The sequence below is a fragment of the Pteropus vampyrus genome, unplaced genomic scaffold (assembly GCF_000151845.1).
Source record: "Pteropus vampyrus isolate Shadow unplaced genomic scaffold, Pvam_2.0 Scaffold194, whole genome shotgun sequence".
NCBI lineage: Eukaryota > Metazoa > Chordata > Mammalia > Chiroptera > Pteropodidae > Pteropus > Pteropus vampyrus.
Window position 1 is genome coordinate 1,790,387 of NW_011888975.1, and position 14,681 is coordinate 1,805,067.

A 14,681-nucleotide genomic window follows, 5' to 3' on the forward strand; every position below is an offset into this window, starting at 1 on the left:
CTCCTCTCTCTTTCTCTTCTTTCTTTCCATCTTCAATACCTTTATTATTGACAGTTTGTACTTTACTTTTGAGTTTTATGGTGTATTTCTCAGCTGGGCTTATGGAAAAGGTAATACATGATACATATTTGTCAAATGCCTTTTCCTAGTTCCCTCGCATTTTTCTGCGATTATTATTATTTTTACTCTGCTACTGCCTCCATCAGTGGGAAGTAGCACTGAAGTTCACAGACAAGTGGGTTGCCTTCCATGATGACTGTCTCTTTACTTGCCACTAAGAGTTATCTAGTAAATAAGGAGACCACAGACTCATGAGAAAACACTGATCAAAGCTCCTCCCGGCAAGTATGCCAAGAAATGCATGCAATAAACATCATCCTGCAGAAATTACAGGCCAGTGGTGACAGAAAAATAGAAGAGAATCAATGTTTGCTCTGTACTGCATAGTCATTAATTCATTTAATAAGCATTCGCTGAGCACCTGCTCTGTGCTAGGAACCCTTCCGGGTGCCAGAGACAATGCAGGAAACTAATGAGACAAAGCTCTGACTTACTCTGTGGTGTAAGGGACTAGGTCCCTTGTATATACAACTTTATTTGATGCTCCCAAGAACTCTGTGAGGCAGGTATTATGATTTCCAATTTACACACGAGGAAAATGAAACTACACAGAGGTTAAATGATCGCAGTTCATTAGGGAAAGAGCCTGGATCTCCAAACAAGTCTATCTGATTCCAAAGCCTTTCTACTTTGCGCTATCCTGCACGGCCTCGGGGACTAATGAAATCATAAGCGATATTACAGGGTGAGGCCGACTAGGCAAAGTGCCAGCTGAGAGGAATCCAGATGACAGACCTAGCAAAGGCTGGAGCGGCCCATGAGAGTTCCATGGAGGCATCCAGTCCGAAGGACAGAAAGACAGAGTTTAGACCACAGGAGGGAGGGGAAGCAGACACGTGAGGCTGCAGAGGCACATGCGTGCACGGCCCGATGAGGGACAATGAGTAGGAATGGCTTAAAGGAAAAAGAAGATTCTCAGGAGGGAATTCAGACACAGAGCCAGAGAGAGAGGTCTGGGACACACTGTGATGTGTCTTGGAAACCAGGGTTGGTAGCGCAGCCTGGGACAGGAGACAATGTGCAAGGCTGGACTTAGATGTGATGACAGTAAATGTTCTCCTGCTCTGCTATTGCTAAGAGATTCTTTGCCTCTTCAAAGTTATCTTCTCCTTATCAGTGAAACAGAGGATAATGATAACCACGGTTTTGGATGACTCGGCTAATAGAAACACTGGTAAATTGTGTGACAGAACGGTGAGCATGTGATTTAGAGTTCCACCCTGAATGTGTTCTTTAATATCCACTCAGATTCTTCTTTGGGCGGGCTTGGTGTTCATACAATTGGATACGTGAGTATTTAGCCAATAAAACTGGTTGAAGAATGTGAGAAATTTATCTACCACATGAAGTCATTGTTTCATATTTGTCTGAAGCTCCCAGTGGACTCTGAACACCAGATTTTTGCTCCGTTTGCTTTCCACATTGCTTTTTCCCATGAGGAGACTCTTTTGATATCAGCATGGGGTATATGGAATTCTTCGGGGGTGAAAGGTGTTCTTTCTATTATAGTAACTTTTTATTTAACCAGTTCACTTCCATGTAAAAGCTGCTATTGATGCAATAAAATTAGAAGGGGGCATACCAGAGTTGTTTTTTAATTTTCTTCTGGTGGAGTGAAGTTGCTGAGCAAATTTGTTGAGCAGCTGGAATTGTTAAGATCACACTAACATTGAAAAAAGAAGGTCTTGACACCGACATATCCAAAGACCGGAAGAATTCTGGGCTGCCTCCAATTTTGAAATTCATTTCTCCGGGCTGTTCCTTTTCTCTTTCCTCTCTCCCACACTGGTTTCTGGCTTTTCCCCTTTTGCTAATGAACCCAGAGCTATGTGAATTTTTTAATTTTGCCTGCTGTAATGCAAGCAGATCCTATGGTATATAACCTTTAGGTCAATTCTATCAAATATTATTTTGTTCAGTCTGTTCAGGAAAAAAAAAGTAAAATAAAATCACTTGCCTCTGCCCAGATCTTGTGTAATTGCGTGAATTCTCTGATTTAGTTGGCTCGGCAAAATCTACCCAAGGTGCTCTGACTGTGGAGATGGAAGGGAATTCATTATGCGTTCCTCGCTGAAACGGTGACCTGCATATAATGATGGGGAAATCAACATTGATGGCCTGTGCTTTTCCCTCCAGTCTAATTTCTTCTGAACTTTAGACTGTAACTCGTTTTTTTGGCTGGGTAGCCCCCGGACATCGCGGAGTCTGACCGAGGGGTGCTGAGACCTGGATTTTCACACCATGAAGCTGGTAACAGTTTTGACTTCAATGCCTTGAAAAGTAGGTGATTTCAATTGCCCTGTTTCCTTTCAGGGGAAAATGCTTTCTTTGCACCTAAACAATCTTCCGGTGCTTTTGACTGACAAGCATATTGTTATGATTATGACTGGACTTCTTGACTCCTGGAGGGATAGTATTTAAAACTGCCCAAGACTGGCACAAATCAAAATATTCATCAACTTAAACCATGTCAGCTAAAATGGAAAAGCCAAAATTGTAGTGTTTTATACCATGTCAGAAGGCCACGAACACAGTGCAAAACTGCTTAACCCTTTCGCTGCCTAAAGAAAATCGTAGCACATAATAGAAGGTATCTGGATATTTTTTCAAAATTACGCCTACCATACAAATGCACTGGGTTTCTCCCTCTATAGTATCCGTTGTTTGTTTGGGCTCACTGACTCAGCTACCTCCTTTGTTCCCGTTCCTTGATTCATTTGATCCTTCCGCGGATACTTCTGAATGCCTATTATGTGTAGCACACTGTGTGTACCTTCGTGCAGAGGGAAACTAAGTTCCTGCCCACCCCGATGCTGGTGGCCCACTAGAAGAGACATCGCCATGGATCGCTATAAAACATCGCCATGATCAGTATGACGCAATCGGTACAGATAAGCTGCCAAGACGGTTTAATAAAGGCAAAATCACTTCCATCCAGGGAGGAGTAAATTCGATAGACATCTGGGGGTTTTCTGCCTAACCTCTAGTTTTTCAAGAATTTTCCTTCCCTCCACTGGTGGTGGCACTTGGTGGCCTTTTTGTGGAATGCGATTCTGTCCCTCCCGACGGGCACGCCCTGATCTGCTCATCATGGACCACGCTGACCAGATCAGAATCCCTTCCATTAGAATTCAGATATCTGAGCAAGAGATTTCAGTCTCAGCAGGTAGCAGGAGGATTTCAAATTTAGGCCCTACCTACAGAGAAGCCAGAGAAGGTCATCTAGTGAACAAAGCCAACATGGAGGGAAGGGCAGAAACCAGAGAAGGCATGAAAATTCAGGTCTTGGGTGACCTCATAAGGCACGATGACATATCTGCCTCAGTCTCCTGTTCTTCCCACTCCTTCTCCTAGCACCTGCATTTCATTTTCAGGGAGAGGGTGGGCAAGCATGAGTTGATTTCTATTACTTACATCCCAAGGAATCCTATCTAATGCAGAAGGCTTTATAAGAAAGGATGAGGACGGGTTGGTCTCCATTTAACAAAGAATAAGAAAAAAAGCAGAAACCCTAGTAGAGCAGGATAAGATTTTGATGTATTAACAAATGTGTTTTTCCCCGTGATTTCCTGTTACCCTTGACCCTCCCCCATCTGGGCAGCTAGACCATGAGTCATTCCTTGCCTCCAGGGAGGGTTGTCACAGCAGAACCACAGAACAAAAGAGACAAATTCTTGGCTTTTGAGTTTAAAAAGCTGAGCTTCAGGCTTCAGAAGAAAAAGATTTGGAAGAATATTTGATCAATCTGAGCCAATTTTTTCCTGCCCACGTAAAATAAAAATTCCCCTGGCTGGAAGACAAGAGAGTATTCTAAGGCGAAGCAAGAGGGTCAGATGCTGGTGAGTCCCTGAGGGGGCTTGCACCCCACTCCTGCCCCCTCAGCTGGCATGAGTGTGGATCTTTCACGTTCTGAGAATGAGAACTGTGCCTTAGCTCCAGGTTAGAATCCAAAAGATGGCAGAGCTCAGAGAGATCCCCTGTCCCCGGCACTGTGCCACAGAAGCTGCCTGCTCAACTAGAGCAAAGCGGTGTGCGCTGTTTTGGAGGGTTTTCCGTGGTCCCAGTGGGGGAAGGGAGGTGAGCCTAATATTTTTGGTGGCCCTGAGAGAGGTACAGAAGTAGTCAGGGGAGAGCCGGACTGGGGGCTCCTGTAGCCTGGTCTAAAGGATGCTGAAGATGTAATCCACGTGAATTGAGTGTGATGAGATTTTGGAAGGGGGTGGGTGAGTGAACTCTGCTCTTGGCTTGGATGTGAATAACTGTAGCAAGGGGGCGCTGATGTAGTAAATTGTTTGCAAAGACGGCACAATTCCTCTCACTCCTACAAAAATGTCACTTTGCAACATGACTGTCCCGCTCCTCCCATCAAGATGTAGAGTCCACTTCACCATACCGTGAATCTGGGCTGGCCTTATGACATGCTTTGATCAGTGGGATGCAACAGATGTGATGTGTGACTGCTGAGCCGGGTCTCAAGAAGACTTGCAGCTTTCACTCTTGCCATCTTGGAACCCTGGGACCCCCATGAATAGAAATCCAAGCTGGCCCTCTGAAGGATAAGAGACCCTCCAGCTCAGGAAAGCCACCGATCCCCAACAGGATCAGATCTCCCAGCTGAGCCTACAGGAAATTACTGACCCACAGAATCAAGCAAACAAAAGTGGTGTCTGACTGAAGACACTAAGTTATGGAGTGGTCTATTATGCAACCATAGTAAGTGGTACATTTGGCTAGAATGGCAGACTCAGTTTCCCTTCCCTAAGGACGTGTCCCATTAGCAACAGGAAGCTGGGGGAAGACAGGTTGGGGTCATCTTTCGCGAATAAAGAGTATGGCATGGGCGAGCCTTCAGAGACTCATTTCTCAGCTCATGCAGTCGGGCATGAGCTCAGGATCTCAAGCTGTGCACGATTCCCGGATCCCACGCCTGCACTCTGAGGCTTGAAATTCCTTTAGCTGGGGGTCGAGATTTCCACGCGCTAATTAAAACACATCACTTGAAAAGTTTCCACTACGTTAAAGTGTAGACAAGCTTGGGAAAAGTAACCTGCTGACTTAGTTTCCCCAAAACTGTTGTCTCGGTCTGTTCAGGCAGCTATAACAGAATACTGTAGACCGAGTGACTTACAAACAACAGAGATATATTTCCCACAGTTCTGCAGGCTGCGAAGTCCAAGATCAAGGTGCTGGCAGATTCAGTGTCTGGTGAGGACCAGTTTCCTGGCTCACAGACAACCATCTTCTTTCTCTGTCCTCATGATATAAAGGGCAGGAGCTTTCCAGGGCCTCTCACTAGAGCACCGATCTCATTGATGGGAGTTCCACCCTGGGGACCTAACCACTTTCCAAAGGCCCACCCACCTCCTGACACCCTCACATCTGGGATGAACTTTCAACACAGGAATTCTGAAGGGCAGATTTTGAGGAAGAGTGTGAGAGCGAGTAAACCAGACAGAGGGGCGGGGCTGTCTAAGGAAAGCCACTGTTTGTCCCGAATTCTGTCCGCAGAATGGCCCCATCCTGCGCCACAGCAGACGTTAAAGACCATGGCAAATCTTGTCCTCTGAGTTTGGGTCAGAATTTTTTAAACTCTCTTCTGAAGTGCTAAGAATCACAGAAACACAGAGGAATCTGGCAATAAGGCATCGCCTTGATCTGCAGGGCTCTGAGGAGGGCGTCTGTCAGAGCTGGGAGATTTCCGCCTCAGCTTACCACCCCTGGGTGCCTCGCCTCTCATCTGGGGAAAGGCCCGCCTCCAGCAGCGCACAGTTTAAGTCACTAGCCCCACTGTGCGCCTGCTCTGCCACCACCGGCAGCACCGTGTAGGGAAGGGATAGCAGCTCAGGAGGCTGGAGGTGTCTCTGCACCTCTGTGACACAGGAGCCATGTCTAGTGGGCGTTTCTGAAGGAAACACAACATGAGACACAACATGAGACAAATGAGCCAAAATATTAAGAATGACTCGATGTGACTGCTTCAGCCAATTTTTTTTTTCAGTTACAAAAGCCAGGTCTAAGCAACTGCCATTACGATTCTACTGGACCGTAGTTCCATATCTATGGCTATGGACTTTGTTTGTTTGTGTCTTAGAAACACAAACGAGCCTGGCTAAGAAAATGAGAAGATGGACAGTTCTGCTGGGTTATAAAGTAAGAGAAGGCTCTGGTGTAAATACAGAGCTTCAGGATGCTGGTTACAACTAGTGGCCACAGGTCCGAGACACAAGGCAGAATTACGCAGTGACTAAAGCGACAGCTTACAGAACGTCTCTTCTAACTCCCATTATTAATTTCCCCCTCCTATTCCCTCTAGCAGCATGATGCTATACATTGCAGGGTTGTTATTCCACTCCTCATATGAACCCATGGCCTAGTGACTTATCCCTGAGGCATGCTATAATCACCCAGAAATGTGCTCCCTGTCACGTCTTATTGCTTAATTATGGCTCTATTTTAGGCTCCTAAAGCCATTTGGCTTGGCAAGACCTCTCTTATGTGTGACTTTGAACATGCATCCATGTTGAGTTATCCTTGAGTTCACACCAGTCTGTTCCATTTCCATCTTGTTCTGGCTTGGGCGATAATTACTGCCCCTTGGTTCGGCAACACCTTGAATTATTGTAATGAGCCCTCGTAATTATGCTATTCTCCGCATAAGAAAATGCTATCAACTCTTTGTCAGAAAGGGATATGCTTAAAGTTAATTTTTCCAATATTTGATGTTTGTTTGTCTTTTTTGCACTGATAAATCCCAGTGGGCCCACTATTTTAAATCAGTGACATGCAAAAACCTCCCTGTTTTCCAATTTACTCTTGCTCTGGTGACTATAATTTTTAACTCAAAATCTGGACACACCGTCTAACAGAGGGTTTTGTTGTTGTTTAGTTCTATATGTGTTGCTTCCCAGCGCTAAAGGCAAATTAAAAGACACAGCAGGTCCTAGATACATTCTTAGATAGCAAAAAGTGGATAGAATATTTAAAATTAGGACTGTTCTACAAATTTGGAACTTTTGAAGGATGCATCCATATTCAGTGTTCCAACCACTTATTATGCCTCCCATCAATAAGACACCATGTTCTGTATCAGCCTTGGGCTGATGAATGTCAATCTAGTCCTTCAAGTAGAATATAGGCTTCTCAGAGACAAAAGGCACGGATCATACACCCCTTATATAACTCTGTCCATATACGTAGCTTTATACAGTTGTTTGAGCAATTGCATAGAGATGATGTTGCATTTTTAAGACAGCTGTTTGAGATTAGGAGCTTGCAAAAGTAGCCTGACATTAAGGTGAAGGCAGACTGGAAAACGCTGTCCTGCTTCATCCCTCCAGAGAGTAGTTCAAGTCAGGCCTGGGGTAGATCTATGTCGAGAAGGGGTATAATTACCCTGGTCCAGCGTGGCCCCAGGTCTTGTCTGGCAGACTGACTTATATCTATCAGGGACTTTTAAAATGCTGACTTGGCTCCTTAGAAATACAAAACCCAAAACATCGTTCATAAAGGTCACTGGGAATGGCCTGGGTCAGAATAACTTGAGTTCGTCTTGTGCCAATGCCTCGGAAGAGGAAGTCGCTGAATACTTAGGTAAAGCTCCTTGAGAGTACTACGTAGCTAAATCCAAACAAAGAATGAAAGAGGTTTATAGCTGAGTTTTACTCTATAATTCAAATGCCAACCCAGCTATGAAATATGTTCTAGGAATTCCAATCAGATTTTTATCATCTGTCTTGGAAACCAGCTGTGCTCTCAGTGAGTACAAAGATTCACTACCTGCAACTGCTATAATTCAGTAGAATTATGCAGAGATGAAAAACTTGAGAACAACTGTCTTTATTTTAAATGCGATGTGAACTGCGTTTTAAGAAATTCTGCTTCTTTGGAACCTATAAAAATGGCTCTATTTAAAGAAAGTAGTAGAGAATCAAGGTTTAAGAACTCTTAAAATTGAGGAATTCACATTTACTCTGCAGAGTATGCTTTTTAAGAGAATGAGTAAAAATTACTACAATTTAATAGACTCTTAAACAAAACAAGAGATAACACGAAGCAGTGACCTCCTAAATTACACATCCATCACTCAGAGCCCTGATAACCTTATGCTCTAACAATCTGAGGCATGGAAGAGAAGAGGGACTTACCACAGAAGGGACAGCTCTACAAAGAGCCCCGACAAACTTATGGCAGTAATTTTGAACCAATAATTTCCTTCGCAGAAACTAACAATTGCTGTGGGTTTGTGAATCCATATATTAAAAGTCTTTAGAATGGATTTTATAGTTTTAAAAGATATCAGGGCCATCCTGGAGGAGCCAGTGCATATGCTCCTCAGACCAGTGAGCCCCCAAGTCTGATTCCATGCACACATGGGCCACAGCTGCCTTGTACCAAACTGATGCAATAGCACTTTGTCACTTATATCATCACCTGAGCACTTGGACACCACCCTGGGAAAGCCAAGCAAGGTAAGTTTTCCAAAATAACGATTTCAGTGGACCATTTACTGGCACACTTCGAAGCTTTTTCACACGAACAAACGCAATTCCTGCACGAGTTCCGAAGCAAAGCTCCGAAGAGGAGGGATGCAGTGAACTTCATGGTCGGCATTGCAAGAGAAGTCAAGGTTGTAAGAGATATACCAGGAGTTCAGAATCGCGACTTCACAGTGCTTTAAGTTTAGAACAGGCCAGTCGGCCAACATGACCAAGTGAAATCTCTGACTCTCAAATTCCTCATCTGTAAAATACAATTAAATCAGATGGTCTCCAAGGTGCCATCCAATTCATTTCGTTCATGGCCCTCATTTCTGCATATACCTTATATGATAAGTACTTAAAGTACTTAGACTGAGAATTAGGTTGTACCTATCCGTATTTGGCCAATATTATAGAACCTCATTTATTGATGAATTTTTCCCCAACAGAGGTTCATACAAAAGTCAATGATTGTATCTACCACAGACGCTTTACTGCCACACACCACTTAACAACACATACTCAACTGTGAATTTTTTTAAAAAAAAGGTAAACAAAAGAGCACATCATGAACGCATCGGACTTATTTATTCCTTAGAAAAATAGGACCATATTGGACAATGAAGCTTTCAGTTTATGTCATCCATAAAGAAAAACATAACTATTTATATAAATGCCTCTGTATAGAGAAATCTGTAATGGAAAGCTATAATTTCAACTCAAATTACATAATATAAAAATAAAAGCTCATCTCCATTACCAGAAAATAATACTCTCAAACTCATTTAAAAATAGGATGTCCCCAATTTTTTCGGAAACTATTAAAGATACAATATTACATTTATCCTTATCCTCTTTTATTTCTTCTTTTTAGACTTAAAATGAATGATTTTACTGTTTGGAATTTCTGATAAATCAGAAATTAATGATATGCACAGATTTTGTAACAAAACTATATTTACACATTCACATATAATACAATGTAGTGGTGAAGTATTAGTGACAGTAATAAAGTATTAAAGGAGTAAGAAAACCATCATTTTAACAATTTAAATGCTTTACGACAGGATAATTTATATCCAACATATAAAACACATATTTACAGGTAACTTTAGAAAGAAAATGTTTTTTCATAATCAAAAGCAGCAATAACATTTTCTATATTAATTTCAGCCTCACCGTAGAAATGCTTTGTCTAAATTTAACTAATCAACGTGCTAATTAAAGACGTGCTAATTAATATATTAATAGCAAAATTATATATGGCATATTTATATATAGATACATTTGTATGTGTCAACTAACCAAAACTCGGGTTGTAAACCAAAGCCATTTAAAAGGCAAATGGAAGACAAAAGTAATGTGGGCTTAAGTTGTCTGGTTCTTTACATAAATTGTAATTTCCAAGTTGTTTTGCAGCTCTAGAAAGATCCAAATAGATAATTTAAACTACTACTTTTGTTAGTTGTTCCTTACTCTCTTTTTCACGTTTAAGTTTTGCGTCTCTTTGCTAATGATGTAAAACAGGATTTTCATTCTCATTACTTCTCTCAGGACTTAAATGAGTTTGATGAAGTATTATCATTTTTCATTTTACTTTTCTATATTTTCCTGGTCTAAAAACACTCTTAACCATGCAGTTTTAATTCTATCCTTTTAAGTCACTTGTTTTCACCCAAAATAAGGGTACACTAAAAGAACTGGACCAAAATCAAGGTGAACTATGCCATATATTTAAATTCTTTGAGACCTGAGAGTGGTCAAACATAAAACTAATCACGGATTCTAAAATTAATATTGTTTAAGAGAGGCATTTATCAGAGGTCACGGCATAATCTACAACAGAAGTTTACATCATTTACTGAATACCATAGTAGCTGAAAAGAACAAACACTGGCCCTTCATGTGGTCAGGTCAGAGCAGCTGCAATGTCATTCACAGTAGTTTTTGCTTCTCGATTTGGGGGGTCTGGAGTAAGAAGGGGAGTGCTGTTGGAATTCTCACGTTGTTCATCTACCTTTGGGGAGGCAGCTTGTTCTTGATGCTTTTTGTTCTCTTGAGCAGACCCCAATGGCACACTCTCCCCAGAAGGCTCAAACGGCCTCTCTACATGAACCATCTGTTTCTCTGCTTCTGCTTCTTGTTCATGCAGCAATCTCTCCACCTCCACTTCAAGCTCCAAAGTCTCCTCATCAGCCTGTACGTCCAGCTGCTGCATCAGCTCCTCCAGCTTCCTGGCCTTGCGGAGCTCGTTCTGCTGTATGATGGTACAAAGGTGCTCAGTGAGCTGCTCTTTAATATCAGTCTTGCGCTGTAGATCGAGTTTTGCTGTAACATACTCTGCTTCGGCCCTGTCAAACCGCTTCCTGTAGGGACAGGGACAAAGATTGGTCCATTAATTTTCCAATGAAGAAGATATTCAAAGGAGGGCCGAGAAACAATAATAAACTCCATAATTGGAAACAATGTATAATGAAGATACGAATATTAACACTCTATGAACTCTCGTCTACAAGAGTAGACCTTAGACCAACTACTGTTGCTCAAACGTCCACAGCATCCACATTTGGACTTTCCTGATATGACGACATTCTTCTGCACCCATTTCCTCTTTCCAAGGCTGCGACTGAATAAAAACAGGCTGAGGAATGATTCAGTGGTGTGCTAGCTCCGAGGAGAAGAGCCCTGATTTGTAGTGTTTGCTGATTTCTGTAGTGTAAATACTACCAGCATGGCCAATTTCAAGCATCAGTGTAACATCACTGAATACAGAATTGGGAAAAGATGTACAAAATCCACTCTCATGCATCAGTGCAAGCTAGCTCCAGTACACGGCTGGTTAAATTTGAGAGGTAAAATAGTAAGAGATGAGAACGTAGAAAATCTCTCTTTTTTATTTAATTCAATTTACTGGGGTGAAGTTGGTTAATGATAACATATGTGAGTTTCAGGTGTACATCTTTATAACATGACATCTGAGTTCTCTGCTGTGTGCGCATCATCCCAAGTCTAGTCTCCTTCCGTATATTTGACCCCCTTTACCTTCTTCATCATCCCCTCACTCCCCTTCGCCACTGGTAAACACCGTTCTGTTGTCTGTTATCTATGAGTTTCTTTATTTGTTGCTTTTTGTTTTATATTCCACATAGTAAGTGAAATCCTATGGTTTTTGTTCTTTCTGTCTGACTTATTTCGCTTGGCATAATACTCTCAAGATTCATCCATGTTGTCACAAATAGCAAAATTTCATCTCTTTTATGGCTGAGAAGTAGTCCATTGTATATGTGTTCCATATCTTCTTTATCCAATTATCTGTCAAAGGACACTTAGGTTGTTTCCATGTCTTGGCTATTGTGAATAATGCTGCAATGATCATAAGGGCACATGTAGCTTTCTGAACAAGTGTTTTCAATTTTGGGGAGTAGATACCCAGAAAAAGGATTGTTAGGTCACATGGTAGCTCTATTCTTAATTGTTCAAGGAACCTCCATACTGTTTTCCATAGCGGCTGCACTAATTTATATTCCCATAGCAATGTACGAGGGTTCCCTTTTCTCCACATCCTCTCCAACATTTGTTATTTCTTGTCTTATTGATAATAGCCAGTCCAACAGGTGTCTCATTGTGGTTTAGATTTGCATTTCCCTTATAAACGAGTGACGTTGAGCATCTTTTCATCTATCTGTTGGCCATTTGTATGTCTTCCTTGGAAAAGAGTCTATTCGGGTCCTCTACCCAATTTTTAATCAGATTATTTTTTATTGTTGAGAAATCTGTATCTCTTGATTAATAGATTAGGAGAAAATTTTTGGTAGAGAAGGATATGGACAGTTGTTGGGAGATGGGACAGAGCACACCCAGCAAATGATACTGGGTGCAGGCAAGAAGTAAAAACCAAGTAGAACAGAAAGCTTCAGGAAAGGTTTAGGGTGGGTTTCTCAACACTGGCACTGCGGGCCCCTGGAACCAGACAGTTCTTTGTCATGGGAGCTCTCCCGTACAGCGTAGGGCGTGCAGCGTCACTGGCTCCCATCCACTAGCAGCCAGTAGTGCCCTCTGCGAGAGATAACTACAAATGCCTCCAGAACATCACCAAATGTCTCCGAAGGGGCAAAAATGTCCCATTTGAGAATTCCTCTGCAACAATACACTATTGTTAGACTTATTACAAATTTCTGTAAATTTACAGATATATAAATCCATAGATAGGCAATGCCGGTCTTACATGAAGTAGGGTGATTCTACTGGGGAAGTCGCCATATGATCTTTTTTTCTTTTGCATTAGGTAGATACAAAAAATTATCACATATTGGTTCACTGTCTTTTGCCTTTTCTATATAATTTGTTGCTTTTCTTTTTGCCAGGAAAAGAATTTGATCCCTACCTACCAACTAACTGTTCCATTTAATTACTAACAGTTGCTGCCTTACCTGTTGAAACCACCTATGCAAATCAATGTAATAATTTCTAGTGCTGGAGTTATAGCAAGAAAGAAACAGATATATCTCCTAATGTAACATTCCGTCTTAACGGGAAATAGAGAAGAAAAAGAAAAGGCTTGGATTTTAGAGAACCTGGGGTTCAAAATCTGCCTTTGCTATTTACTACGCATATACAGGTTTCAGTCAAGGCTTTTTCTTGGATGTAAAGAACAGATACCCAGTCAAACTAGCTTAGATAAAAAGTGGATTTTACTGTAGGATATAAGAGGTGCTCTCACAGGCATGTCATCAGAATCAAAGGCTATCCTCTTCACTGTAGAAACCACAGTTTTTCTGATTTTGGCTTTCCCAGCACACTGACAGCCCAACATGGCCACTAGCTGCGGCTCTACATGAAATACACACCACTCAATCTCTCAGCGATCCAATTCCAAAATTCCAGAGGGAGGACCTGGGTTGGCTTGGCTTGACTCATACCAGTTTACACAGAGCTCACAGTGCCAGGCAGTGCTATGAAGCCCTGTTTAGCCCACGGATGAAACATTCTGGAGTAGGGAGCCAATTGTTGTTCTAATCAGGGGTGCCTAGGGTCAACATCATGAGTACAAAACATGGCCAGGTTCCTGTGGAATAGGCCGGAGAACAGGCATGAGATGACTGGAACTCCAGCACAGCGACCCCAGGAAGTTTCTCCAACGGAGTCTTGCTTTGTCTGTAAACGGTGACTGTAACAGTGCTTCTGAGGAGTGTTAAGGACCAGACGGCATAAGCAGGGCAAGTGTGCAGTGCAGCGCCCGGTAGGCACGCAAGAAACGAACTTCCCTCCAAAGCACCAGAATCGAAAAGTATGGTTAGCACATCAATACACATGTATCTAAAATTAAAATTATGCAAAACATAAGAATACGGTGTTTACATTTGAAAACTCTTACTTACATAACATTCATTTATCCTATTTCATTTTTTTTTTACTGTCATCTAGTAAATAGAATGAGAAAACTAGCTCTTTTTCTATTACCCCTATGTTAAAATAACCATTCTAAAGGAGCTCTGTTGGCTCTCTGGACCCTTTATTTCCATACTTGGTAACATATCTTTTTCTGAATGTTCTCTCATCAAGCTTAAGAGCTCTGACAACATTCTCTAGATGTACACGAATCCCTAGCCCCTTCCCCTCACTCAAACCTCCTTTCTCTGCAAGTCTGTGGTCTCCCTCAGCCAGACAAAGTCAGTCGGTAAAGATTTACTGATTGGGCTCATGAATGCTGAATTGAAATTAAAATTTGCAAATAGGCCCCTGGGTTTCCATAGATTTTTCACTCTGGATAAATCACTGAAGATTTTGCATTTTGTTTATTTAAAGTCCCTCTGCCCAGAAACATGCATATATATTCCTGTACAGAGTGATTTATGTTTAAAATATTGATTAGTTTCACAAACTGCACTATGAGCCTGGGGGTCAGGTGGCAGTACCAAATCAGAGTATGATGACATATTTTGGAACAGAATAATAGGAGCATTATACTTAACATAGTAAGACAAATTGAACTGAAATGTAGTTATTGAATTGTTTTGTTATTTTAAAGGGGCGCTGAATGATTTAATGAATGTTATTTAAAAGATTCTAGAAATTGTGTCTTGG

General features: G+C 41.8%; 1 protein-coding gene across 1 annotated transcript in view; it reads right to left on the minus strand.

Annotated features, from left to right (window-relative positions):
* Positions 1 to 9,163: 9,163 nt before the first annotated feature.
* The window catches only part of GORAB (golgin, RAB6 interacting), a 23,561-nt gene continuing 18,043 nt past the window's right edge, over positions 9,164 to 14,681 (minus strand). The window contains 1 exon segment of the mRNA XM_011371717.2: positions 9,164 to 10,963. Coding sequence (XP_011370019.2) covers positions 10,507 to 10,963 — 457 coding nt within the window. The 3' untranslated portion in view covers positions 9,164 to 10,506.